The sequence below is a fragment of the Neolamprologus multifasciatus genome, chromosome 11 (genome assembly GCF_963576455.1).
Source record: "Neolamprologus multifasciatus chromosome 11, fNeoMul1.2, whole genome shotgun sequence".
In the NCBI taxonomy this organism is placed as follows: Eukaryota; Metazoa; Chordata; class Actinopteri; order Cichliformes; family Cichlidae; genus Neolamprologus; species Neolamprologus multifasciatus.
The window spans coordinates 19,802,917-19,830,886 of record NC_140449.1 but is presented as its reverse complement, the minus strand read 5'-3'; the positions used below and the strand labels follow the sequence as shown (position 1 = coordinate 19,830,886).

General features: G+C 38.6%; 5 protein-coding genes and 1 long non-coding RNA gene across 8 annotated transcripts; 5 read left to right on the top strand and 1 right to left on the bottom strand.

Annotated features, from left to right (window-relative positions):
- Window positions 1-114: 114 nt before the first annotated feature.
- LOC146508255 (rano class II histocompatibility antigen, A beta chain-like) lies at window positions 115-5,923 on the top strand. 2 transcript variants are annotated; one of them, XM_085178673.1, is made up of 6 exons: window positions 115-392; window positions 553-819; window positions 926-1,207; window positions 4,234-4,344; window positions 4,423-4,448; window positions 4,547-5,923. In XM_085178673.1, exons 1-6 carry the CDS (start codon window positions 329-331, stop codon window positions 4,571-4,573), a joined length of 777 nt encoding a protein of 258 aa, XP_085034799.1. In that variant the 5' UTR covers window positions 115-328; the 3' UTR covers window positions 4,574-5,923. The 2 variants fall into 2 exon arrangements, with proteins under 2 accessions (XP_085034799.1, XP_085034800.1); XM_085178674.1 differs by lacking the exons at window positions 4,234-4,344; window positions 4,423-4,448; window positions 4,547-5,923 and adding exons at window positions 2,006-2,116; window positions 2,213-2,238; window positions 2,337-2,954 and having other exon boundaries at window positions 118-392.
- LOC146508250 (uncharacterized) lies at window positions 3,336-27,893 on the bottom strand. Its single transcript, XR_014877041.1, has 3 exons — window positions 27,780-27,893; window positions 4,243-4,324; window positions 3,336-3,996 (listed from the first exon to the last, which is right to left on the bottom strand). It is a non-coding gene; the product is annotated as an uncharacterized LOC146508250 (long non-coding RNA).
- Window positions 6,160-8,711, top strand: LOC146508254 (H-2 class II histocompatibility antigen, A-U alpha chain-like). The gene is made up of 5 exons (XM_085178678.1): window positions 6,160-6,293; window positions 6,986-7,091; window positions 7,620-7,883; window positions 7,972-8,253; window positions 8,338-8,711. The coding sequence occupies exons 2-5, from the start codon at window positions 7,010-7,012 to the stop codon at window positions 8,478-8,480; spliced, it is 771 nt and encodes a 256-aa protein (XP_085034804.1). The 5' UTR covers window positions 6,160-6,293; window positions 6,986-7,009; the 3' UTR covers window positions 8,481-8,711.
- On the top strand, window positions 9,637-13,066 carry LOC146508253 (H-2 class II histocompatibility antigen, E-S beta chain-like). Its single transcript, XM_085178680.1, has 5 exons — window positions 9,637-9,760; window positions 9,951-10,211; window positions 11,906-12,187; window positions 12,301-12,411; window positions 12,661-13,066. Exons 1-5 carry the CDS (start codon window positions 9,703-9,705, stop codon window positions 12,684-12,686), a joined length of 738 nt encoding a protein of 245 aa, XP_085034806.1. The 5' UTR covers window positions 9,637-9,702; the 3' UTR covers window positions 12,687-13,066.
- LOC146508252 (DLA class II histocompatibility antigen, DR-1 beta chain-like) lies at window positions 15,660-19,334 on the top strand. 2 transcript variants are annotated; one of them, XM_085178682.1, is made up of 5 exons: window positions 15,660-16,650; window positions 16,824-17,084; window positions 17,501-17,782; window positions 18,765-18,875; window positions 19,130-19,334. In XM_085178682.1, the coding sequence occupies exons 1-5, from the start codon at window positions 16,593-16,595 to the stop codon at window positions 19,141-19,143; spliced, it is 726 nt and encodes a 241-aa protein (XP_085034808.1). In that variant the 5' UTR covers window positions 15,660-16,592; the 3' UTR covers window positions 19,144-19,334. The 2 variants fall into 2 exon arrangements, with proteins under 2 accessions (XP_085034808.1, XP_085034807.1); XM_085178681.1 differs by lacking the exon at window positions 19,130-19,334 and having other exon boundaries at window positions 18,765-19,085.
- Window positions 23,129-26,676, top strand: LOC146508251 (SPRY domain-containing SOCS box protein 1). Its single transcript, XM_085178669.1, has 3 exons — window positions 23,129-23,502; window positions 25,375-26,166; window positions 26,263-26,676. Exons 2-3 carry the CDS (start codon window positions 25,419-25,421, stop codon window positions 26,391-26,393), a joined length of 879 nt encoding a protein of 292 aa, XP_085034795.1. The 5' UTR covers window positions 23,129-23,502; window positions 25,375-25,418; the 3' UTR covers window positions 26,394-26,676.
- Window positions 27,894-27,970: the final 77 nt, after the last annotated feature.

Sequence of the window (27,970 nt, the reverse complement as noted above, 5' to 3'; positions counted from 1 at the left end):
TTCTGTTTTGTTTGGGTAATGACTGTTTAGTCATGATCCACAAAAAATTCTGAGCACTCAATTTGACTGAAGTGGCACCATGAAAAAAATGCTGGTTCAAAATCTTTACTTCCCTGATTTTTAACCAAATGTATTTTTTACTTCTTTTTTTTTTCCATCGGTAATCTGAGATTTTTTGCAAAATAACTGGGGAGGTACCCAGTGACAACAAGAGCACTGAAATCAAAACAATACATTTCGGGAACTCAACTTCCTGATTTTTACAACTCAGTGCCAACTTTAACCACTGCTTTCTAGGTGTCATGCCATTCAGTCACCTCGCTACAATATGATGTCTCATACTCGCAGTTTTCTTCCTTTCTTTGTGCTTTTGCTCGTCTTTTCAACAGAAGGTAAGTTAGACTTTTTATTTATACTGCTGATCAAAGTGATACAACAGACTCAAATAGCTACTTAGCAGCTATCTGTTTAGCTGTAGCATGTGATGTGTGATGATAGGATATACATTTAACTAGCCATATTAACTACTGTTTGTTGGAAAACATTTTTCAGGCGCTCTCTTTGGATATTATGTGGCTCATTGCCAGTTTACTTCCCCTGACGGCCACGATGCCATGTTCGTGGAGCAGTTTTACTTTAATAAAGTGCTAGAAGTCCAATACAACAGCAGTGTGGGGAAAGTAGTCGGTTACACAAAGAACGGAATAAAAGTTGCAGATAAGCTCAACGGTAACGAGGGCTTTATGAAACATGAGATATGGAAATCAAGCCTTTGCAAAAGAAATGTCCAAATGTTTTACGATGGGCGCCAGAATTCAGGTAATTTTCACAAAACATCACAGCAATTATCTCGAAACTGTCTCTCTTTCTTTCTGTCTACAAAGAAAGTCAAGTTTTGTTTTAATGACTTGAATGTTTCCTGTAGTCGAGCCCTACGTTTGGCTGAGGTATGTGGATGCAGCAGACAGCAGACGTCCAAGCATGCTCGTCTGCAGCGCGTACAACTTTTACCCAAAACAAATCAAACTAACGTGGCTCAGAGACGGAAAGCAGACAACAACTGATGTGACTTCCACTGAGGAGCTGCCAAATGGAAACTGGCTCTACCAGATCCATTCCTACTTGGAATATACACCCACACCTGAGGAAAAAATCTCATGCATGGTGGAGCATGCAAGCCTCATGAAGCCGATGATATATGACTGGGGTAAGAGAGTATTTAATGCCACCTGTATCTGAGCTTTAGATGAGAAAATTACACAATATTTCATGCTATTTTTGACATGTTTACCTAAAGCCAGTTAACTTAATAATAAGTAAATGCCAGTTACATTTAATCCAAATCATTAAAGTACATTTGTCTACCTGTATTTCTGTATTTTGACGGTCATAGCTGATTATCATTCAAATGCGACTTTGCTTTCTTTGTGGATATATCCACATTTTCCAGCAGCATTCCTTTGAAATTTTATGAGAGAACTCCAACAGGGAATTCACAGTAAAAGTCCCATGTTGCCACACATTAAAAACGACCAAGAGGATTTAGCGACATAGCAGTGATGTGGTTAACACTGTCACCTCACAGCAAGCAGGTTCCTGGTTTGAAACTCCTGGTTGGCCAGGCCTTTCTGTATGCAGTTTGCATTTTTTCCCTGTGCATGTGTAACTCTAGTTACTCCAGCTTCCTCCTAAAGTCCAAAGACAAGCATGTTACTCTAGGTCAGCTCACACTTCTAAACTGGCCATCCACATGAGGAAGATTAATAAAATACTGCATGAATGTATGATTAAAATGCAACTTGTAGTCTAATGCACTTAGTTATTAATAATATAAAAGAAGTGTCATCTAAATGTGAATACATTACATTACGACATCAAAGCACTATGTAGTCATTAGAAAAAGGATTATCTGATCAGAAAAGTGAAAGATTCATATATTTATTTTTTAAACACCAGTGTAAAATATGTAGATGTAATCTGCTGCTGCTGATAAATGTGTTTTCAGAACCATCGCCTGACTCAGGGAGAGATAAGATTGCTGTTGGTGCAGCAGGGCTGCTGCTGGGTTTGGTGTTTTCAGTTGCTGGGCTCATTTACTACAAGAAGAAATCCAGTGGTGAGAGATTCTTTCTAATAAACATAAAATAATGTTTTTGTCATGACAGCATCTACTGATAAGATCTATTGATAAAAATGTTGAACCTTTCTGCAGGGCGGGTCATGGTGTCAACAACCGAGGTAGATGTTTATATTTAACAGTTATTTTTCCATCACTTTGAAACAGATGTGGAAACATCTACCAGACTATAATAAATCTGATTTTCTTTTTTCTGCAGGTTTTATACCCTGATGACACACTTTGAGTCGGAGCAGCCTTTTGGATTTCACTGAGATTTTGGTTCTGATTATGTAAAACGTTGTGGTCGACTTGCTTGTCCTTAAACTGTCGTCTGAGCTTTTCACAGACACACAGAGACTCACATCATCCACATTTTCTCCTCACACTGTAAACTTGATCCAAACTCTGCATCACATCAGCTGAGCTTCCACCAGCAAACAGCTGTGTACTGTTTCCTGTCTGCTTCATTTTGGAAAGAAGAATTTAAAAAGTGAATGTAATATGATGTTTTTTTTTTTTTTTTAGCTTACTCTAACGCCCTCAAGTGGCCAAAAAATCTGTTAATGCAGGTAAACCTTCAGCACATGTCGAAAATGACAGCTGTAAAGCACTGCTGGGTGAAAACAGGAAATGGGCAGTAAGGGCATAATATTTAGACATTGCAGAGAAAACGTGTAATTATTCAAATTCATGTTTATCTAGTCTGTGTAACAAACATGTGTCATCCTGTCTTTCTATCCCAGCTACCCTGGTGTGGATGGTAAATCAATTTCAGCATTAATGTTGTTTAACTACTGATAATAAATATAACACTTGTGTTTGCTTAAACATTCCATCCATGTGTGGTTGAGGACATACATTCACAGGCCATTTCTTTAGGTACATCCATTTAACTGCTTGGTAACAGAAATATTTAATTAGCTAATCACATGGCAGCATCTTAATGCACTTAGGCATGTAAAGATGGTCAAATCAAAAGGGAGGCAGGTGATTTAACCAACTTGAACATGACATGGTTGTTGGTGCCAGACTGGAGTGTTTCCAGAACTATTGATTCTTCCACAGAGAATTGTATGAAAAAGAGAAAACATCCCATCAGTGGTAGTTCTTTGAGTTTAAATGTCTTGCTGATTTCAGCGGTTAGAGCAGAAGGGTTTTGGGTTCATAGGAAGGCCACAGTAACTATAATAACCACTCGTTACATATATGACTGGGGTAAGAGAGTATTTAATGCCACCTGTATCTGAGCTTTAGATTAGAAAATTACACCGTATTTCATTAGTTACTTTATTTTACAGGTTTACACATCTAAATCAACTCAGTGAGAGCTGAAACATAAAATATAGTTAGCTGATACTAAATACAACTGAAACAAATGCAAATTTTCTGCTTTTTGTTTGCGTAAAACAAGAAACTTGTCAGCTTAAGACAAGAGATGTTATAAAAGGTGTTTCATGCTATTTTGGACATGTTATCTTAAAGCAAATTTACTTAATAATAAGTAAATTCCACTTAAATTTACTCCAAATGATTTAAGTACATTTTTCTACCGGTATTTCTGTATTTTCAGTCATAACTGATTATCATTCAAATGTGACTTTGCTTTATTCTTGGATCTATACAATCAACATTTTTCAGCAGGTATTCATTTGACATTTTATGAGAAAACATCAACGAGGAATTCACAGAGTAGAAGGCTGATTTTGCCACACATTAAAAACGGCCGAGAGGATTTAGCGACATAGCAGAGATGTGGTTAACGCTGTCACCTCACAGCAAGCAGGTTCCTGGTTTGAAACTCCTGGTTGGCCAGGCCTTTCTGTATGCAGTTTCTCCCTATGCGTGTGTGGGTTTCCTCTAGTTACTCCAGCTTCCTCCTAAAGTCCAAAGACAAGCATGTTACTCTAGGTCAGCTGGTAGTTCTAAACTGGCCATCCACACGAGGAAGCTTAATAAAATACTGCATGAATATACAACACATTGTAGTCTAATGCACTTTAGAGTTATTAATAAAGTAAAAGTATTGTCATCAAATTGACTCATGATTCATATATTTGATATATATCAGTGTAAAATATGTAGATGTAATCTGCTGCTGATAAATGTGTTTTCAGAACCATCACCTGACTCAGGGAGAGATAAGATTGCTGTTGGTGCAGCAGGGCTGCTGCTGGGTTTGGTGTTTTCAGTTGCTGGGCTCATTTACTACAAGAAGAAATCCAGTGGTGAGAGATTCTTTCTAATAAACATAAAACAATACTTGTGATAAGATTTAATGATAAAAATGTTGAACCTTTCTGCAGGGCGGGTCATGGTGTCAACAACCGAGGTAGATGTTTATATTTAACAGTTATTTTTCCATCACTTTGAAACAGATGTGGAAACATCTACCAGACTATAATAAATCTGATTTTCTTTTTTCTGCAGGTTTTATACCCCGATGACACACTTTGAGTCGGAGCAGCCTTTTGGATTTCACTGAGATTTTGGTTCTGATTATGTAAAACGTTGTGGTCGACTTGCTTGTCCTTAAACTGCCGTCTGAGCTTTTCACAGACACACAGAGACTCACATCATCCACATTTTCTCCTCACACTGTAAACTTGATCCAAACTCTGCATCACATCAGCTGAGCTTCCACCAGCAAACAGCTGTGTACTGTTTCCTGTCTGCTTCATTTTGGAAAGAAGAATTTAAAAAGTGAATGTAATATGATGGGGTGTTTTTTTTTTTTTTTTTGCTTACTCTACCGCCCTCAAGTGGCCAAAAATCAGTTAATGCAGGTAAACTGTCTCTGGGGATTTACAGAGGATGGTCTGAAAAAGAGAAAATATCCAATCAGCGCCAGTTCTTTGGGTTTAAATGTTTTGTTGATGTTAGAGGTTGAGAACAGAATGGCTTTGGGCTCATAGGAAGGCCTCAGTAACTAAAATAACCACTCGATACAACCGGGGTTTGCAAAAGGAAAAGCACTGCAGTCGCAGAAGACCACACCGAGTACCATACCTGTCAGTTAAGAACAAGAACAGTTCTTACAGGTTCAAAAGTGGACAATAGAAGATTTGAAAACTGCTGCCTGGTCTGATGAGTTGATTTCTGCTGCAAAATTCAGAGAGAACGTGGTGTAAAAAACATGAAAGCCTGGATCCACCCTACCTTGTATCAACAGTTCAGCCTACTGGTGGTGTAACAATGCTCGTGAACAGTATAACCATGGTGTACCTTCTGATGCCTGCTTTCACCAGGATAACACATCATGTCACAAAGCTGAGATCATCTCAAACTGGTTTCTTGAACACAAAATTTAGTTCACTGTCCTCAAATGGCCTCCAAGTGAATAGATGTCAATCCAACAGAGCACATTTGGTATGTGGTGGATCAGGAAATTCTCCGAGGCATCTGTGCCATCAAACAATAAAGCAGCTCCGAAGGCGATGTGATACTAGTAAGTTACACCTTATAAAAAGGCTGCTGAGTGAAAAATAATGTGCTTTTTGCAAATAAAACAAGCTGTCCCCAGTTAGAAAATATACAAATAATTCATCTCTCCTTATTGTAAAAACTTGATACATTATAGTAGGAAGACTAGCCCACAGGGGCAGTGATACAATGTAATATTCAGCCAGAAAACCAGTCATGTGGATGTTACTTTGATCCTTAATGTAGATTAAACATTGATGCAGAGCAATTACTGTCAGTCAATAACATTCGCTGTTGGCAGTGAATTCTGTCCAGGATGACACACCCTGCCACACCGAAAATATAGTTCGGGAATGATTTGTTTGATGTCTTTGTTCTGAAACAGCAAGTCAAAAAAAAAAAAAAAATTCTATGAAGAGCTCCAATAAGAATTTCTTTTGCTTTAACTTATTACTACTCACTATAAAACACTGTAAGCTGGTTAAACTTAAAAACATAACTAAATGTTTTCAAGGAAGTAAACCTTTTTAAAAAAGGAACAGACTTCAGGCTAACTGAAGTCAGGTTTGCTAGTAATCACAGGATTAGCTGTTCCACCAAAGTCAACAAAAAACCGACAAAGGCAGAGAAGCAGCAGCCAGAAACCATGACGTAACACTGCAGTGAAAGGAAACTTCACTACAGATCTCCTTTGGAAATATTTAAGAAAAATGGAAATGCCCCCAGTGTGTCTGAAAGTACAGAGTGCATTTTGGTGAGAACATGAGAAATCCACAGGGACCTGTGAACCCTGCAACTGTGGACACTAACATTCATTATACACCACTTCTGCTTTCAGGGTTTTTACTACTTCTGTATACTTAAAAAATTCAAACGTACAGATTTCTGTGGCGTAATGTGGATAAAAACATCATCATTTCATTATTATTAAATGAGAACCACAATTTAAGTGAGTATAGGAGACACAGATTTTTCTCTCTAAACTACAAGAGGGAAAGGATTTTATACCCTTATGTGTGTGCGCGTGTGTGTGTCTATAAGCAAGGTCTTCAGCTTATAGTGCAGTTTTGTTTTGTTTTTTTAACAGTTCCTCTTTTTTGAGGAAACTAAACATGTGACCCATCTTAGAACAAAAACCTCAGAATGAGCTTCAACTGCAGGATAAGGAAGTCGGAAAGTATTGAAATGTGGAGCAGAACTGCGGTAAAGCCAAAAAGATGGTGTAATAAATTTCATAACATCATGTGAATTTTGGAGGCAACTTTTCTGTAGGACAGTGAATGCACGAAAGTTATGTAGCTACTGGCAAACAATCTGTCTGAGGTATCTCGCCTGTTCAACCGGTTAGACTGCTGCATTACCATCAGTGGTCATGTGCTAAGAAGGTGTAGCCGGGCTTTATTGTTAACTGACCCTGAAAGAGATCGTAGTTTGCATTTTGTTCAGTTTGGACCAGTGGGGAAATTTCCGATGATGGCCACCTGCAGCTCACACATGAGGCGCTCTGCTCTCGTAATCCTGCTGCTCAACAGCTTCTGCGTCTTCTCTCAAAGTAAGGATGAATTTCTAATTTACTCCTTTACTATAAACTCATACTATTCAATGTATGTTTGAATTTTCTCAACTTGTGGCTATAGTTGTTAAAACAGCAAAACAAGTCGTCTGGTAACTTGAATTTTCTTGTTCATTAATACTACTGTGAGGTTAACAATAACACCCCAGCTTCATTGGCACGTATTTCATCACTGCTCTTCGTGATGCAGTCCTATTTTTCTGTGTAGTATTATATTAGATCATTAGATCATTAACTGCACTGCATGAGGTTAGGATTGTGTTTCCACCTGGGTTCATTCATGCGTTAACCTGCATTACAAGCCGAACACTCTGGAAACACATGATTTGATGTTATGAAATGTGTTACACGTTTCCTTTATTTTCCTTTAGTTTGTTATTTAATACTCCTGTCTTACTCTTTATATTTTATGTACAGTGACAATAAAGGGCTATTCTGTTCTATTCTGTTCATACTAATACATTTATTGTTATTCTCTTGTTTGCATTTTTTGTCTTTTTTTCTCAGTTTCACATGAAATTACCTATGTCGTGGCCTGCTTTGTTGATGGGAGAACTGAGGCACAGTTTGAATTTGATGCTGAGGAGCTTATGTATACAGATTTTGAAAGACATGAAGTTGTATACACGGTGCCCCGGTATTTTATATTTAACCCAAGTGAAACATTTCAGAATTTGAATGTATATAACAATGCACAAAAAGCCAGGAGAGCATGTCCAGCGCTTCTGTCATACTGGACAGTAGAGGAGAAAAATCCACCTGAAGATAAAGGTAAAGGATTTTTATTCTTGTGTTAACTTCATGTTGTAACATTGCTGATAAGATCTGATGGTGTTAATTGTGTTTGATCCTACCACAGACCCCCCCGCGAGCATGCTTTACCCTGCAGATGAAGTCGAGCTGGGAGTTGAAAACAGCCTGATCTGCTTTGTGAATTACTTCTATCCACCTGACATCAATGTCAGCTGGACCAAAAATGGTCATCCAGTGTCTGAGGGGGTGTCGCTCAGTCGGTATTTTCCCAATAAAGATCAAACCTTCCACCAGTTCTCAACTCTGGTGTTCACTCCGAGCGAGGGCGACATTTACAGCTGCACCGTGGAGCACTCGGCACTGGAGACACCCCAAACAAGAATCTGGGGTAAATATTTGCCCTAATGAATAAAAATAAAAGATTTGTTTACTGTTGTCAGTAATTATGTTCTTTTTTCTTCTTCTTCTGCAGAAACAGAAATAATGAAAAGCCATGAAAGTCGTGGACTGGATGTTTTCTGTGCAGTGGGCCTGACTCTGGGCCTGCTGGGAGTGGCAACGGGAACATTTTTAATTGTAAAAGGACTTGAAAACAAAAAACAATATATATCTTAGAGAGATTCCACACATGAAAATCACACAAACAACAAAACTGGGGCACAAAGTCAGTTCATTCAATAAAGAATTCAACATTTATGTCAGTCCAAAGGTTAAAAATTAACTGTAATGAAACAGTATCCACTAATCACAACCAGTCTTTATTGTGAGAAGTGTTTCAGATTCACACAGGAAATTCAAAAGGCCATTTGACTTTTTATTTCCTTATTTAAATTGCTGCTGTTTGCTTGGGCTGTTGCAGCACTTTTAGTTAACATGCAGTCATTTTCTGCAGTAGTAGCTCTGCAGTGTAGTGGTTTGCACATTCTTCCAACAAGCAGAAGAACTCGGGTTTGATCCTGGCATGAGACACAAATCCCTTGGGGGTTGTGTCAGGAAGGGCAGAAAAGTTTGCCAAGTAAGTGATATGGAGCTGCTGGCTGTGCTTGAGACACAAAAGCAGTGAGAAGTAGCTTGTTATTATGAATTTTAAATAAAATGTGCTAAAACAGAGTCTCTAGGAGGCAGCAGTAAAATGTAACAAGGTTTTCTCAAGTAGTGAAGACTGGATTAAAATGTTTGCATTATATGCACAATAAATATAGTTTACCATAGCTGGGCAATGAAGCTAATTTTTGTCTGTAACCAAACACCAGCTTTATTGTTTATGTAACTTTGGTTGTTATTTAATCTTCTTTTCTATACCAGCAAAATAAAGAAATCTTTGTTGAAAAAAATGATTATTGTCTTTCAGCTCTTTATCTTTGGTTACAAAACCTGTAAAGCTCTGATGTCCCATTAAATAAACACATTGGCCATTAAAATCAGTATTATTACAAATAAATAAAAACATATTTCCTGATATGCTATAGATATAGATATAAGCTGCTAGCCTGCTAGTGTTCAGATAAATGCAAAACCAATAAGTTTTATAAAATCAAATATAAATCTTTTTAGTAACTTCAGACTTGAGAAATGCTTGTTTTGGGTTGTGTTTAGTAATTCGAACGAATCAGGGTTAACTCTGTGGATATTACATAAAAATTACGGCTTGTCTGTGTTTAAAAAAAAGCTTTACTGTCTGCACAAATCCGACAATAAAAGTAAATCCTGTCCCACAGAGCACCACGCCTACTAAAAGCCTGCATAACAATACTGTTGCTCAATCTGGCAATTCACTTCCTTCTGCAACAAGATCAGACTTCTTCCTATTTTCATTCGTGATTCCTATTTTTTCACCATGCATATTCGCTGCACTTTACTGCTAACAAGTGTGTTCCTCTTATTTTCAAGAGCAGGTAGGTAACTTCAAGATAATAGCTGTTTATCGGTCTTACAGTAAAAATAAAAAAGGCGTTTGATTAATTTGTGTTATTTAGTAAACACAAGCTAATGTTTAAGATTGTCGAACTGGTGCTTGCATTGTGTGTGAGAAGACAACACACATGAGCATTTCGGCATCAGCTAATTGTTGACTTTGTGTTACAGATGCTTACTTTGGTTACGGGTTGATTCGTTGCCTGTTTACTTCCGAAGATGATGTTGTTTATCTGGCACAGCTCTACTTTAATAAGGTGCTTCAGGCTCAGTACAACAGCACTTTGGGGAAATATGTCGGCTACACAGAGAAAATGAAAGAAATTGCAGATGAACTCAACAAAAACCAACGTTTCTTGGAACAAGAAAAAAAGAACGAACAGAAGTGCAGAACCAACGTCCCGCTAGTGTTTGATGTGCTTTCAAGACCAGGTGAGCATAGAAAAACTCTGAAACTCTAACGATGTTTTAGATTCCAGCAGCCATTGATAGTTACACTTCTTATTTCTGTGATATCAATAAAGCACTAGGTAACAGCTTGGTGCTCTACAGGGACTTTCCCTAAAATGTTTTTTAAGTAGGTGAGAAAAAGATTGCTGGTGACTGAATCAGTGACTGAATCCTGTGACTGGTAAGTTTTCGAAAATTACTAACAGTGCTGAAGTGTTTTGCACTGTCGCCTCACAGAAAGAAGGTTCCTAGTTTTAACCCAACCTGTGGATTTGCGCGGAGTTATCATTACCTCCCTGTGTTCAACTTCCTTATACACTCCAAACTGATGAATTACTGATGAATCAAAATCTCTCCTGATTTGTGCGCCATCTCTTTTAAATGTTGAAAGTGAAAACACTTCCATAAAGGAAACACCCCTGCGTGCTTAGTTACTGCTCTTCAGCCCTCTTGATGCATTTTAGGAATTAAGATGTCCCTCTGTTAACCCTGGTCACGAGCAGGAAGATGGATGGACAAATTAGAGAAATGAGAAAACCCTAGACTGAAAGTAAAAAGCTCAGAGGACACGAAAGAAAAAGCAGTTCCCGAAATAAAACAGTTAGTAGAAACAACAGAGCTAACAGAGAATTCATGACCAGGAAACAAGGAGACAGAATGGCGAGGAATATTAGCGAAAATGAGAGACAGGACAGGGAAGAGAGACAGGACAAAAGACACAATGTGGAAGAGAGCCAGAGATAAACCTGAAGATCTGAGTGCAATGATTAAATGCAGCGTAGTTTATTAATTAAGGGAATGTTCCGAGTCAAAAGATCCAGCCCAAATTATACGCTTAATCAAACAGAGGGTTTTCTGGGAATACTGTTAAATGTTTAATGCCACCTTTCCCACACGATCCAGATTAATGTGGTGGGTGGGGTCTTTTACATTTTGAGAGAATTGAGTCTACTAACAGGTTAAATGCAATTTTGAGACGGTCATTATCAGCATATACATGGATATTAAAATGACCTACTATAATTATTTTATTAGAGCTGAGGACTAAATTAAAAAGTCTAAGAATTCACCTAGGAACTGTGAGTAAGGGCCATATGAATGATAGTTAACAGCAAATAAAACTGAGTTTTCCGATTAGAGTTTACAATGCTAAGAGTTCTGCTTTCAAATGAAATCTAAGAAGTTGTAAATCTGGATCTATTCAAAGCTTGAGTGGAAGATTGCTGCCACTCCTCCTCTTTGGTCTGTGCTTTGAGGATTTTCACAGTTAGTATGGCTCAGATTAATTTCAATTATCTGCTGTAACCAAAGTCTTTGTAATAGGAACAAATCAATATGTTTGTCAATTCTTAAATCATTTACTAAGGGCTTAGAAGACAGAGACCTAATTTTTAATACTACATATTTAACTGTTTACTCTTTAGTGCACTTGAGGGTGCTTTGTTGTGCTTTCTTTGTGAATTTTTTCATTTAAATCTGATTTTTGGTTTGCTTTTTGCCCGACTTGTAACACGCCATCCTCTATTGGAATAGAGGATTACAGGAAAACTGAAGCTCCAGAGAAGGATATAAGGCTCATTACAGAAACTGTGTTATTGCTGCAATGCCTAATCAGTGTTAATTGATGGTATTTAATTTTATACCAAATAATTCTGACTGTCTGTTCTTTCCACAAGTTGAGCCCACAGTCAAGCTGAGGTTAGCTGAGTCACCAGAAAGTGAACATCCAGGCACGTTGATGTGCAGCGCGTACAACTTTTATCCCAAACAAATCAAACTGATGTGGCTGAGGGACGGAAAGGAGGCAACATCTAATGTGACTTCCACTGATGAACTACCCAACGGAAACTGGCTCTATCAGAGTCACTCCTACCTGGAGATTATACCCAAACCTGGAGAGAACATCAGTTGCATGGTGGAGCACGCCAGCCTCATGGAGCCCAAATTTTATGACTGGGGTAAGACAGTGAAAGGAAGCTTATTCTTGGACCTCATCCTGGTTTATGATGTTATTAAATAAGACTTATTAAATTCACAGTTTATAAATGTAATATAATACATGTGTTTTCAGATCCAACATCCGAGGCAGAGAAGAATAAGATTGCTATAGGCGTAGCAGGGCTGCTGCTGGGTTTGGTGTTTGTACTCGGTGGAGCTGTTTTCTACAAGCGGAACACTACAAGTGAGAAACATGACAAACGTGACCTCCTTAATGTCTCTATCTGTAACCTGAGCATTTATATTAGTAAATTTAAGAAATAACTAGTTTACTTGCTCTGTGGGTAACAAGCTGTTCACTCTAACAGTCATTATTTCCACATCTAACTCTACCGCACTTTGTAGCAGCTGCAATTTTAACACATTAACACAAAATTATTGTTATTTAAAAATGGATACATTTTAACTCTGTCTTCTTGTTATTATTGTATAGGCCGGATATTGGTGCCAACAAGTTAATCTACCTGTTTGGAGGTACTGTCTGAAGGTGGAATCATCTAAGAAACAATGGCAGCAAATGGAAAAAAGTCAATTTTGAGTTTCCAACTGGGAAAATATACTAATACTTTGTCCATTTAGACTGGAGAATTGGAAATATTCAGCAAAAAAAGGAGAAAAAAACATATGACTTAAGACTTTTGTTTATAAAACATCACAACTAAATTAACAATGTAACTAATGATTTCATTAATTTATTTAGATTTCTCAGAGTGTGGGCTGTAAATGTTCATGTTGAGATGCTGCTGTTTTGAAGGTCTACTTGATCGTGAAATGTTTTATTAATATTACTGAAAATGTTAAAAATATGTATCTGGGGCTTGGATAAAAGAGATATATTTTATTAATCTAGTCATTCAGTTATTCTAACAAGCTGATTTATTTATAGACTTAATGTGAAACTGCATCGTGCAATATGTTCTTCATTTTCTTATTCCAGCTGTATTAACTTAAAGATTTCATGCTTTTCTTTGTCAAGTGTGAATTGGATACCGTTGGGTTCGTAGGGCCCAGTTGTTCAAATGCAATGTGGCAGGATAAGGATTATTTGATGTGAAATATCAAAATTAACCTGATCCCAGCAGGGGGCTGAATTTGGTCTGGATTACAAAGGAAAAATGAAACAAAAACTCAAAATGAAAAGAAAAATAGAACTGGTATACTGAGTTTTTTTCACCACTATTTTTACATTTTGTATTAAGTGGTATATTTATAAAATAATATATAATTTCCTACATTTAATGTAGGATGTTTTTTTGTTTTTTTTTAAACAGTAGTGGAAATACATTGGTCAGCTGCAGCTGTTGTGGGGGGCATTCTAAATTTTGTGTTCTTGCCTGACTAAAACATGTTTGTCCTACATTGGCCACTGTAGTTAGGATGATGTTGTACTTGAATTGGGATGGATAAGAAAGCAGAACTGACATCTATCTGCTGACATCTAGTGGTTCCCGCTTGTTACACATTGTGTAAATTTACAGACCTCACAGTACCATATTATTTTAACAAAAGGCCCATTGCTCTCAGACTGCAGGAAAAACAGCTTCATCAATTCAGTTATCTGATCTCAACCCAACAAAGCATGCTTTTTAGATTAGATTAGATAAAGCTATTAATCCTTCGGGTGGGTTGCTCCAGGAAATTCTGTATAATTGCAGTAGAATTTTAGTTTTTGAAGACAAGACTTCAGGCAGAGAGACCCCCAAGCAAGCAATACTGAGAACAGCTACAGTAAAGGCCTGGATGAGCATCTCAAATGAAAGAAAATCCATTTGGTGTCTATTGATTCTAGACTTCAGGCCTTTACTGACTGCAAAGGAATCATCCAAGTACTAAAATCTAACCTTATATTTAAACGGATGTTAGTTTTTCTAGTTATCGTTTATCTCGTTGAATTAAATCTGACTGTATGCTCTTCAATAACACAGTAAGAGAGCTGAGTCCTGTTGCAAAAATGTTTACAACCTTACAACCAGAATATTACCAGACAGACAGAGCCAGTAAGCTAGCTGCGAGGATGCCTTTTGGTAAGAAGCTGGGCCTGCAGAGGCAGTGTGATGCTTTGTAATATTCTGCTAAGAAACCTTGAGTACCAATCTTCTTATTGATATTACTCATGTAGGCACAGTTAATTTCTTTGCTTTAGCTTATCATCAGACTCTTTAAAAACCAATCTAGTTTAACCCAAACAACTTAAATTCCTCCACTAAGTGGTTTTAGTGAAGTAAAAAGAGACTTGTCAAAGCATTTAATGTGTTGTTGTTAAAACAAACTCAGTAACATGCCAGCAAAGGCAGAAAAGAAGAAGCCATAAACTATGAGGTAAACAGTGCAGTTTGGTAAACAGTGATTCAAATTTTCTTTGCAGATGTTTATGAGGATGGAACGTTTCAAAGTATTTTGTGCATTTTAGTGAGAAGGACTGGATGTAACTAAGTAAATCCACAGGGACCTGCGAACCCTGCAGCTGTGATTGCAACACCTTGGTCCTGACACACCAACTTCTGCTTTTTGGGTTTATGCTACTTGTGTGTAGTCATTCTTATCACACGTGTTACAAGGAAGTTAGAACGTTTTGGACTAAAACTGTGGTAAAAACCGAGGAATGTGGTGTATTACGCATAACCTTGTGTAATTTCTCATATTTCTGGCTGATGATGCAAGAACTGTTTATGTAATTACTGACAAATTCAGAATGTCTCAGTTACAGGAAGGAACCTAGGAAGTAAGGTGTGAACAGTCTGTTATTTTCATTGACCTGACAGAGATTAAATGTGTGGCCTTGAATTGGACGATGTTGAATTTCCTGACAATGGCCACTCACACATGAAGCGCCCTGTGGTCATAATAATCAATCTAAGAATGAGTTTCTGACATTCCTTCAAACTTCACCTTTCAATGGGCGTCTTTTGATGTTTCTCTAGACAACCAAATACCCGAGAGTTAAACAGAACCACCTTGTTCGTCTAATTTTCTATTGACATAAATTTATACATTTATCTTTTAAGTTTTTATTCTCAGTTGCAATAGTGACCTGTTTTGACAATGATATAAGTAAATTCAAGGCTGAAGAGCTTTTTTAATGTTGATTATAAAAGACATGGGGTTGTATACACAGTGCCCACCTATCTTATGATTAACCCAAGTCAAATATCTGGAGATCTGAGAACACAGAGAACAAATGTGTTATACATTACAGAAAAATACAGAAAAATCCACCGGAGGAAAAAGGTACATGAGTTTTACTGCTGTTTACTTCATTTATCTTTGATGTAACATAACTGGTAAGATATGATGGATCTTAGTTGTTTTTAAACCCACCACAGACCCCCTGAGAGCATCCTCTGTCTTGCTGAAGAAGTTGAGCTGGGGGTTGAAAATAGCCTGATCTGCTTTGTGAATCATTTCAACCCACCTTCCATCAATTTCAGCTAAACCAAAAACGGCCATCCAGTGTCTGAGAGGGTGTCGCTCAGTCGGTATGTTCCCAATAAAGATCAAACCTTCCACCAGTTCTCAACTCTGACGTTTAGCCTGAGCGAGGGCGACATTTACAGCTGCACCGTGGAGCACTGGTGAGACCCCAAACAGGAATCTGGGGTAAATATTTAGTCTTATGAATAAAGCAAAAATAAAAAGACATTTTTACTTTTGTCAGTAATGACAATATTGCAGGTATTCAGGTTAATGTAAAACCAATGAGTTTTATAAGGTCCAAAAAATGTTTTTTTTAAATATTTTTTTATTCCCAAAGGACTTAAAAGAAACTAATATCTCAATCTATTATAGGCATGAAACTACAAATACACACAATTCGCTGCACAATATTAAGATACAAATATCAGACCTGCAGCAGTAATTTTTCTTCAGGTTATTTTAAACGGAAAGAGGGCGTTACTGCTAGGAATTTACTCCAACTTGAAATACATAACACAATATACTAGAGTTCTGATTTTGGAACTAAATTCCTTGTTTGCACTATAATAAATTGCCCAAGCGGGGAAATGAAGCAAATTTTGATTACTAATTCATCTCAAGCACAGTTCCTTCTTTTATCATTTACAAAAACCTTCTTTTTTCTCTCCATGATGAAGGCACTACTGCTTGGATATCAAACAGATGTGTTATGGCCTTCCTGTATGTGGTTTCAAAAACAGTTTAAAACAGCTTTAGGTGAAATTTTACACACGTTTTTACAGTCTGCACAAATCCAGCAGTTAGGGTGAAAATAAATCACACCACATACATACACAGGGCACCACGCCTAGTCTTTAAAAAGTTTATTGTTACTCAAGCTGCAGATTCACTTCCTTATGCGAGAAGATCAGACTGATTGCTACTTTCATTCGTGATTTCGTGTTCGTCACCATGCACACTCACAACTTTTTGATACTACCACATGTGCTCTTGATATTTTCAACAGCGGGTAAGTAATTTTAATATATAAACTGTATTGTTTGTGTTACAACAATACAACAATAACATCATTAGACAAATAAAAATACAAGCAAACCTTAAACTGGTGCTTTTGTTGTGTGTGAGAAGATAAAAAAAACATGAGCATTTTCATATTGGCTAATTGTTGACTTTGTGTTACAGATGCTTACTTTGGTTACGGTGTGATCCGTTGCCTGTTTACTTCCAAAGATGATGTTGTTTATCTGGCGCAAGTCTACTTGAATAAGATGCTTCTGGGCCAGTACAACAGCACTTTGGGGAAATATGTTGGCTACACAGAGAAAACTAAAGAAATTGCAGACAATCTCAATAAAAACAAAGGTTTCCTGGAACATGAGAAAAAGAACAAAGAGAAGTGCAGAACCAACATCCCACTCGTGTTGGACATTCTTTCAAGACCAGGTGAGCACAGCTGAAACTAATGATGTTTTAGGGTTAAGCAGCCTGCTCACTCTGGGGTCTCTTTAGAAACAACTTGATGCTTTAGAGCGGCTTTTCGGAAAACGTTTTAAGAACTTTACGAGGGAATGATTGCAGGAATCTGTTCATCAAGTGGGCTGAAAGAAGTGTTCAGATCATTTCCTTAGTGAAAAGCATTCATGTATCATCGTCGAAACACCTGCAATGTTTTTTTTTAGAATCAGGACAACATACGCGGCAAAATGCAGCTCCTGAAACTCTTCATCTGTTCCACTGTTACACATGTCTGACTGTAATCTAAATAATTACAGAAACTTAGTGTTATTGGTCCAGTATCAGTGTATTAACTGATGATATTTCATTTTATATTAAATAGATCTGTCTGTTCTTTCCTCCAGTGAAGCCCATTGTCAGGCTGAGGTTAGTTGAGTCAGCAGATAGCAAACATCCAGGCTTGTTCATGTGCAGCGCGTACAACTTTTATCCCAAACAAATCAAACTGACGTGGCTGAGGGATGGAAAGGAGGCAACATCTAATGTGACTTCCACTGATGAACTACCCAGCGGAAACTGGCTCTACCAGATTCACTCCTACATCGAGATTTCATCAAAACCTGGAGAGAAAATCAGTTGCGTGGTGGAGCATGCCAGCCTCACAGAGCCCAAGGTTTATGACTGGGGTAAGAGAGTGATTGGAGGAAAGTTTATCAGTAGAACTCATATTGGTGTTCCATCCATCCATCCATCTTCATCCGCTTTATCCGGGGCCGGGTCGCGGGGGCAGCAGCCTAAGCAAAGAGGCCCAGACCTCCCTCTCCCCAGCCACCTCCTCCAGCTCATCCGGGGGAACACCAAGGCGTTCCCAGGCCAGCCGAGAGATATAATCTCTCCAGCGTGTCCTGGGTCTGCCCCGGGGCCTCCTCCCGGTGGGACATGCCTGGAACACCTCACCCAGGAGGCGCCCAGGGGGCATCCTTATCAGATGCCCAAACCACCTCAGCTGGCTCCTTTCGATGTGGAGCAGCAGCGGCTCTACTCTGAGCCCCTCCCGGATGGCCGAACTTCTCACCCTATCTCTAAGGGAGATGCCAGCCACCCTTCGGAGGAAGCTCATTTCCGCCGCTTGTATCCGCGATCTCGTCCTTTCGGTCACTACCCACAGCTCGTGGCCATAGGTGAGGGTAGGGACGTAGATCGACCGGTAAATTGAGAGCTTCGCTTTAACACTCAGCTCCCTCTTCACCACGACGGACCGGTGCAGCGTCTGCATTACTGCAGCTGCAGCCCCAATCCGTCTGTCGATCTCCGGCTCCCTTCTCCCATCACTCGCGAACAAGACCCCGAGATACTTGAACTCCTCCACTTGGGGCAGGAACTCATCCCCGACCCGGAGTGGGCACTCCACCCTTTTCCGGCTGAGAACCATGGCCTCAGATTTGGAGGTGCTGATCCTCATTCCCGCTGCTTCACACTCGGCTGCGAACCGCTCCAGTGCGAGCTGGAGGCCCTCAAAGATCAGAGATGAGATTCTGAGGCCACCAAAGCGAAAGCCCTCCGCCACTTGGCTGCGCCTAGAAATCCTGTCCATATTGGTGTTATCCTTCTAAAATAAAACATATTAAATAAGTGTGTACACTAACACAGTGATAAATGTGTTTTTAGTGCCAATAACTGAAGCAGGGAAGAATAAGATTGCTGTTGGTGCAGCAGGGCTGCTGCTGGCTTTGGTGTTTCCAATTTTTGGAGTTATTTTCTACAAGAGGAAGGCCACAGGTGAGACACATAACCAAAAATAACCTCGAACGACAAAATCTGAAACTGTAACTTGGGTAATTGCATTAGTTAATGTAAGCAGTGTGCTGATTATTCCCCATTTCACTCTAACAGTCATTATTCCCACTTCTAACTCTGTCACGGTTACCGTAGCAGCTGCAGTTTTTACTTTAACGTTTTAACACATTAACACAAAATGTCTGCAATCTAAAATGATCACATTTCAACTTAGTTGTTTTTTATTTATTCTACAGGCCGATCTAACTGAAATAGTGGGAAAAAATGAGGTTTAAGGTGGATTAAAGGCCCTGCAACAGACTGGTGACCTCTCCAGGTCACCTACCTCTCACCCTGTGACACCTGGGCTCCAGCCCCACCACCACCCTGAAGTAGTTAAGTGATGGAAGGACGGAGATTAAATCAGACTTTTACACTCAGATTGAAATGCATACAATTATTTATGATATATATATATATATATATATATATATATATATATATATATATATATATATATACATTCATAATTTTAATGACTGAACATTGTTAGTTTGTGAGTTAATAAAAGATGTCCTTACTTGGGCCACTGAGGTTGGTCAGTTAAAAAATATTCAGGAAGAAAACAGATGAAGTTTGTGACTTGTTGTTATTGTTATTCATAATCTCGTACGCTGTGGTGTACACTAGTGTTAAACGACTGAGGTGAAGTTTCAGGGAAAAGGTTAACAGTTGTGACTTTTATGAACCATCACTATAAAGTAAAAAAGGCAAGTTGAACTATTATATTTGCATTTATATGACATTTATATATTTCATTAATTTATGTAGATTTCTCTGTGCTGTACATGTTCTTGTCAGCGACATCGCTGTATTGTAGGTCTGCAACCATTTTCACTTAGATGAAATGATAGTGACTACAAATTTAAATATTTATATATTTTTCTACATTCAGTCATTCTGACAAGTTTTAAAAATTATGCCACGTCTTGATAACGCCAGCTGGACATGTCACCAAACAGGACGAATAAACTCTGGCAGTGCAGCATGTGCCATCTAACGGATAAAAGCAAAATAATGAGCTCCAGATTAAATTTAAGGCAAGCTATAAAGAAGCAGTGTGTCTGTTACGAATGCTAACATTGAGTTTATACAGGTTACAATGAGACGCTGTAAGAACAGCCTTTCTCTAAGCTCATACTTATAACTCATATACTTCTCTTGCAAACAAATATGCTAACTGGCTACTTTTTGAGTTAAATGTGAGGCTATCTTTGTCACACAGAAAACCATTACTGCTAGAAGTTCTTCTTTATAAGCTTTTGTACTTGCTATGTATTTGGTTTTGGCTTAGTTTTTGTTCAATAAATAATGACTTGGTGTGATATGTCATGTGTTGTTGTTTATTTGAGGATGTATTCAGCCAAGAACTCCACAGAATACAATAAAAATTGAATTGAAATAACAGAGCAGGGCTACAGAATACTAGAAGACAACCAACTCTGTGGATGTGAGTATTTATGAAGTCAGGTGAGCAGCAGAAATCAGTAAAATCTCAATATCAAATGTTCATGAATGTTAAAGTCAAATTAGTGAAGTGTCCTGATTGTGTGTCATCATAGCCGACACATATAATGTCCCTACAATAAAATCAGCTGTGTTAAAGACATTGGTTTAATGGTTTTGGATACTGAAAAATACTTTAAAGCAGGTGTTCGTAAACAGAACTCTGCTGAGTTATCTGTGTTCATTTTTCTCTCTCAATTCATATATCGACATTCCCACAGGTTTCAAAGCTGAATTTAAAGAAATCTGCGAGAAGTCTGATTTATCTACTTTATCTTCATTCCAAAAACCTGAAATCATTTATCATTTGTGAAGCTCAGCAGTTTTTGTTTTTCCATTTTCTTTCCTGTGGTAAACAAAGCTATGTGCCCCTCTATAGCCTGCTCTCCTGTGGGTATTTTTGGTAATCTATGGGTTAAAGAAGCCCTCAGTAGTGTCTTATAGATGAGACTGCTGGCCATGCTGATTAGTTGTTTAAGTACAGAAGATAGGATGGCAAATCCTAAAGGCTCAAACAAAAGCAACAGGCTTTGTTTTGTCCCATCTTCCTGTGCTTTACTTGCCCTTTTTATCTTCTCTTTCTTCGAAACCTCGAGCAGAACCAGGCTCAGGGAAGCCCCACGATGAGCTGAGGGGCTTCCCTGAGCCTGGTTCTGCTGAAGGTTTCTTTCTGTTAATAGTGTTATGGTCCTGGGTCTGTATCTCAGTGTGTGTGTTTTCTGGTTTAATTTATATTCTTTGAATTAGTTTTAATCATGTTTGAGTTTCCTTGCTCTTCCTAGTTTAATCATTTGTATTTCTAATTCTTAGGTTCTTGTTCATTTAGCCTGTTCCCTTTTGTGCTCTGGTTGTCTTGGTCTCGTCTGAGTTCTCCCCTTTTCACCCTCTCTGTGTTTCCTTTTTTATTTTGACAGTCTCCCGTCCTGTGTTCAGTGTGTTGCTGTGTTGATGGTTTGGGACAGCTGTGTTGGGGGACAGCTGCGTTGCTGTTCAGTGTGTTCAGTTTTTCTTCCTCTGTGTCTCATTGTGTCTGATTACTTCCAGCTGTGATCCCTCCTGTTTCCCATCCTCTAATTGTCTTCTGTGTATTTATGTCCTCTGTCGTCCTCTGCTTGTTGTTGTGTTGTCCCCACATCGCTGTGTTTCCTCTGTGCTTCTTGGATTCCTTGTAATTCCTAGTTTCCAGTTTTAGGTTTTTGTTTCCTTGTATTTAGTGTTTGGATTTTACAGCAAATAAAATCTTTTCTTTATCCCTCTGTGTTATGAGTCCTGGGTTTGGGTCCTACTCCTGCCTACCACACAGCGCTATCTTGACAAAAAGGGAGCTTTTCCTTCCTGCCATCACAAAGTGCGTGCTGGTAGGGTGTCGTTTGATTGTTGAGGTTTTCTCCAGAATACGGAACGGCCTTTACCTTACAATATAAAGCACCTTGAAGCGACTGTTGTGATTTGGCACTATATAAATAAGACAGAATTTAATTACTGTGTTAATATGGTCTGCAGGGTTTTAGGGTTATAAATACATCAGGGAGTTGCATTCAGAGATTCACAGCTAGGATCATATTTCTAAAGGTCTTAGGAAGGCCAACAAATGGGAGCATGTAAGTACTTCATTCATTATTATTTCAATTTGCTGGAATAATGGTCACTTTCTTGCAGCAAATTTTATTATTATTATTATTATTATTATTATTATTATTATTATTAATTATTAATCTCTAAATCTCCAATTTGACAAAAAAAATATCATAAAACAAGTATTAAAAACATCAGTAACACAAAAATTTATTGGTGGTGGTCCAAAGACGCTAAACTGGTAGACCGACACAGGGGATGAGCAGGCTCGATTTCATAATTAAGCTGAGATCTTTGATATGAGTTTTCTGAGATTTTCTGTTCCTCTGTTGTGGTGAGTGTGGTGTACTTTACTGTGCTCTGCTGGGGGAGCAGCGTCAGAGCTGATAGACCCAACAGACTGAATAAACTGATCGGGAAAGTCAGCTCTGTGATTGGCTGATCACTGAACTAACCGTTATCGATCACGGATAATCACAGATACATCTTTCACATTTTTCACATGTAGTAACTTGTGGTATCAAATATCACAACAGCCTGAGAGCAACACATCTGTCCATAGAAGAATCAACTGTTCTCACATGTTAACAGTTTATTTTAATCCTACACCCTTATTTATTTAGTTATATGTTCTCTCTGTTTGGACTGAATAGAGTCCCACGTATCCACATAATTCACATCCACATAACCACACAACTCATTCTTACACACGGACACACACACCAACTTTAATTAAATATGAAACATGTAGTATTGCATTGTATTCTAATGAGTTACATAATATTCTGCTAATTTAAGTACTGTAGCTAATCTAACTGCTGTAACAGAGGAGTTTCATAGTCCTGTGATAAATAAATATCCTATCTTAGTGTCAGGAGTGTTGTCTCTAAACGCAGTATATATTTATAATCTGTTGCCTGTGGACGCAGATATATCAGTATATATCTTTATTTGCTTGAAGCTTCTGTCCAAAGTGCGCTCTAGTGCGTCACATGTCTGTAAGACAGCACAGAGGGCTTCAAGACCCATAGTCCCCTGATGCGCCTGCGCTCTGTCAAACGATGAGCCGCTTCGGGTTTTATTTTATTTTTCTCTTCTTGTTGATTAAAAGTCCGAGTCTGATTCTGTTCCTATGTTTTGCCATTTATGTTTACATCCACTACCGGACGCGATAAAAAAAAAAAAGTGGAGGGAGAAATAAAGACGGAAAGTGATCAGGGCTGCAGATAAACAACAAACAGCGTCACGGCTCTCTCGTCCTTGTCACTGCATCTCTGCAGGCGTCAGACTGCAGTGATGGACTGTGCTGTTCCCGTTCCGGAGGTCGAGTCGAGAAGCATCACCAAAACACCGGAGCGGTTACGTTACCGAGCGGCGATAAGACGCAGGAGATGCTTGATAAGAGCCTCATATAAGCTCAGATAGGGAACCAGGCGGAGGGTTCGTGAAGGAAATCTCATGAGCACCAGAGAAGGAGCCACACCAGCGGGTAAGGCTGATAGAAGTCCCTATCTACACTGTTTGCTTAGCTCAATGGAGACTTTCTGTCTTTAAAAAAAAAAAATTACTGTATTCTTCTAGTTCACTTTATTCTGCTCCACCTTAACAGGTGACGTTAAATAAATACACGGGAGTAGGTCTGGCTTTATGGGGAGGATATCATGAAGAAGTCTGAGGATCCTTCCCCCAAAAGTTTGTGCATCTAACACCCGATCTCCTCAATTCTGGTGAATTTTATTATAGAGCATTTGTATCATGTTCGGAGAAGTACCCTTCTTAACCTTTAACAAATCTGTATTTATTTATAAAACCATTTGTTTCCTTTATATTTTATGTAGTTAACAAAAAAAATTCAGCAATTTTTATGCTAAAACCCCCATTTTTTAGCTTAATTGGCCACCCTTGTCTGTTCCTTAACATTGTATTTGTTTCATTATTACTTAAAATATGCTTTAATCTATTTAAATGTGTTTAAATACTATATTTAAATATAAAAACTGTAACTGTCATAAATAATTATCAAATAATTTCCAACAAAAAATCCAAGTGTATAATGTTGAAATACAGCTTCCTAGTATCCCCTGCTACACCAATGTTCCAATTCCTGTAAAAACTATATAAAGTTGCCAGGAAAGTAGATTAGGACAGAGAAATTCATGATAGAAACACTAAATTTATCACAATAGGAGTGTTATTGGTGTGCGTTGTGCAGTGTTATCTGTACGCTTCGAAGATAAATTCAATTCTTTTTTATTTATCACAGCTCAGATGTGATTTGGCAGATTTTCTAACACATATATGCATCGCTGTTGTAAGATAAACTTAAGCAATCTTCTCAGCTGTGTATCTGAAACTCAGGATTAGTTAGCAAAAATATTTCTAAAAACCAAACAACCCTATCCAGGGGGTCAGAACTTTGTTCATTTTCTGGAATATATATTCTCATATCAAACCACCTCCTCCTTTTATCCTGCTGCAAACTGAGAACACTGTGTGTCTGAGATAATTACTTTTACCACATATTTCATGGTTTTTAAATTAAATAGACCCACCGTTGACGGAGGCATTTCTCACTGAGTAATGTTATGAGTTCTAAATATACGACACCTTTGCACTTAGTCCTATACTCAAGGACTGTACTTAAGGACACATTTGAACTATTTGTATATTTTCATGCCAAACTGCTTTGGACTTCTGCTTCTCTGTCCATTTATCTGGCAGCTTTATTTTCCCAGTTGACATTTTCAACAACAGAAAAATGTTCGCCTTTCTTGGGTCATCCTGTACTTGTCAAGTCTTTGGTTCTGTTAGTGATTCCATTTTTTTTTATCATATTTTATTGTGAGTTATTTATCTGCTTTATCGTACTCCTGTCTCGTTGTCTTTCATTGTCAGTCCTTGTCTTTGGCTTTAATTTCAGTCCTTGTGGTAGTATCTGTTAACCGTACCAGCGTGTTACCTGCCTGTTTTAGATGTCATTTTTGTTCGCTTGTGATGTTTATGTGGACTGACTTTTTGCTTTGCCTTGCCTTTTGGACTTTGTTTCATGGACTAAGGCTCATTGTTTGTTTAATCCTGCCTGCCTTCTGAGTCTGAATGAGGGTTTTTAACCTCCACACTGTGAATGCTCCAGACCAGCAAACTGAAAACCTTTTGCTTTTATAGAAGTGCTCATGCTTGCTGATGATCAGTTAATTAAGTACATTTGATGAGCAGGACCTGGCTGCTACTTACACTCTTAATTTCTATGGAAGCATTAAACGTCCAATTCGTTTTTCAAACTTTCTTTCTCTAATGATTGCATATCTAAGGTTTAATATTAAGTTGCATTTTGTTTTTGTTTTTTTGTTGTTCTCCATAGTTCACCTCTGACAACACATAGGAGTGATCCTGCCGTTTGCACTGATGGGTCTGAGTCTGTCACATTGGTTTTGCAGCAGGACAGCTGACAGGCCTCCCTTTTCGTCATCAGCGTTCCTCCCACTGGCCGTCCCAACCTCCTCTCGCCTTGCAGTTACGCTGAACTCCCCTCCAGTTTCCCCAGGAGACAGTCGTTCACACTGGAGTACAGTCCACCGTTCTCTTCACTTCCTGCTGTCCCCCTGCAAACAGGAAGCGACCCGCTCACCCACTGAGCTTAGCAGCGATGGCGTGAGGGCGGAGATAGGAGTGAAGAGTGGACTGCATGTCTGGGAGGTGGTGTGGAAGCCCGAACACCGAGGGACTCATGCCGTCGTGGGCATTTCGAGGCAGGACTGTCCCCTGCAGTCTTCAGGGTACAATGTGCTGGTGGGGGCAGATTCACAGTCCTGGGGATGGGAGCTCAAAACCAATCAGCTCTGGCATGGTGGGCAAACTCTGAAGCTTTACCCAGAAAATGGGAGTAAGAGGAGTCACTCTGAGGCGGCAGCTGATTCAAAGTCACAGTCCTCCTCTTCATCAAGTGCAAAGACGGCACAAACACCTCTCCTCATTCCTGAGCGTGTCCTGCTGGTTCTGGATGCCGATGCCGGGACTCTGGGTTTTGTTGTCAATGGCAGCTTCCTTGGCGTAGCTTTTAAGGACCTCCCTCGAGATGTGGAGCTGTTCCCAGCAGTGAGCAGTGTGAGAGGAGGAGCCTGCATTCGACTGTGCTACATGAATGGTTCTACACGTGAGTTCCTCATTTATTTATTTGTCTTTGTACGTAGAAATATAAAGATAAAACACAGCCTTATACTAAACTATGTTGTTTCTGGCTTGTTCTCAGGAGATCCTCCATCCCTCATGGCTTTATGTGGACTGTCGATTCGTCAGAATTTAGGACAGAAAAGGTTAAAACATATGGACAAATTGCCTCTACCCCCTTTTCTCCAGCGCTGCCTGGCTTCCAGTCATTAATCTTCCACGCAAACTGACAAGATGGATATTTTTATCAGTTACTGCAGTTTACCAAGGATCCATTCCCTTTTCTATGAAATACTGACGTAAATTCTGTAAATCTTACATTATATGCACTAGTATAATTATTTTTATCTTATTTATTACAAATGTGTATGTTTATAGATGTTTTGTATTATTTTTAAAAGAAATTTGGGGGATTTAGAGGCAGTTCTGTGTGGTACAGGTCTGGTTTCTTCTTTTGTGTATCTAATAAATGAGCTGTTTCAAGTGATTTTTATTCTTTTCCTGTCCTTTCACAAACCACAATGTTTGGTTTTGACAATAAAGCTCAGATCCAATAAGGAATATAACATTATTTTTATAGAAATACTGATGTAATGTTTTTAACCAGCATAAGAAGCCAAGTACAGTGGCAGGATAGATATATACTTTGTTTACGTGACTGAAAGCCTGTCTCATATACAGGTGTACTCATATTATTCCTTTATACTGTAACATGCCCATACTTCCACACATTTGTTTGTAGTTGTAATTTAGGTTATATTGTGACATTAGCAATAATACACCCTCTTTAATTCTAAGGTTTTATCAATCAGGACATATCAGGTTCTAATATTATTTAAATACGACCTTTAAAAACAACAGCACATAAGATTTTATAACATGTTATTACGTAACAAAAACTAGATCACAATGCAGAAGCAGTGTATGAAAAACTAAGCACAGCCCACGATTCAGTTGCTTATAAAACCACCTTTAGCAGCAATAACTTGAAGTAATGGTTTTCTATATTACTTCATCAGTCTCTCGCATCATTCTGGAGGAGTTTGGGAACTTACAGCGTTACATCACAGCTCAGCTCCCCTAAGGTCCCAGCACAGAATTTGAATCAGGTTTCTAATTGTGCTGTCATAAACATTACCATTTAACATGGTGAGGCATGTAGAGTTTGAAAGGTAGCTCTTGGGTTTTTTGATCTGATCTTGGGGTTAATTTCCTGGGAAATCAAGTCCTGCGAAGATTGGCAACTACTTTCAGTGTTTTCCATTTGTGAATAATCTTCCTCACTATAGAATAATGGAGTTTAGATTGTTTGGAAACGACTTTATAAACCGCCCCACATTGATGGGCAGCACCAGTTGCTTCTTTAAGACGATTGCTGATGTTTTTCCTCTTTGATATTGTGTTAACACACACTGTAATGCTCGAGGCCAACAAACTGTCAAAAATTAAGCTTTTATAGAGGTTCTCACACTTACTGATGATCAGTTAATCAGTCACCTGGCTGCTTTGTACTTATTTTTTCACACACTTCTTTATTTTGGCTTCGTTTTTGTTGAATAAATAATCACACAGTGTGATGTGTTGTGTGTTGTCGCTCACCTGCTAAGAACCAGATGCTCCCTCTGCAGGTGGCAGACAAACTACTAGAAGTTTGCTAATCCTGCTGATCGATGCTTGCATGCAGGACATGTTTAAATCCTTCATACAGGCACCTCCTCTCCATCGACGTAATCCACAAAAAAGTCGTGTTTGGAGTCCTACCAGGAGTGGATGCAGTAATTCCATCAGCT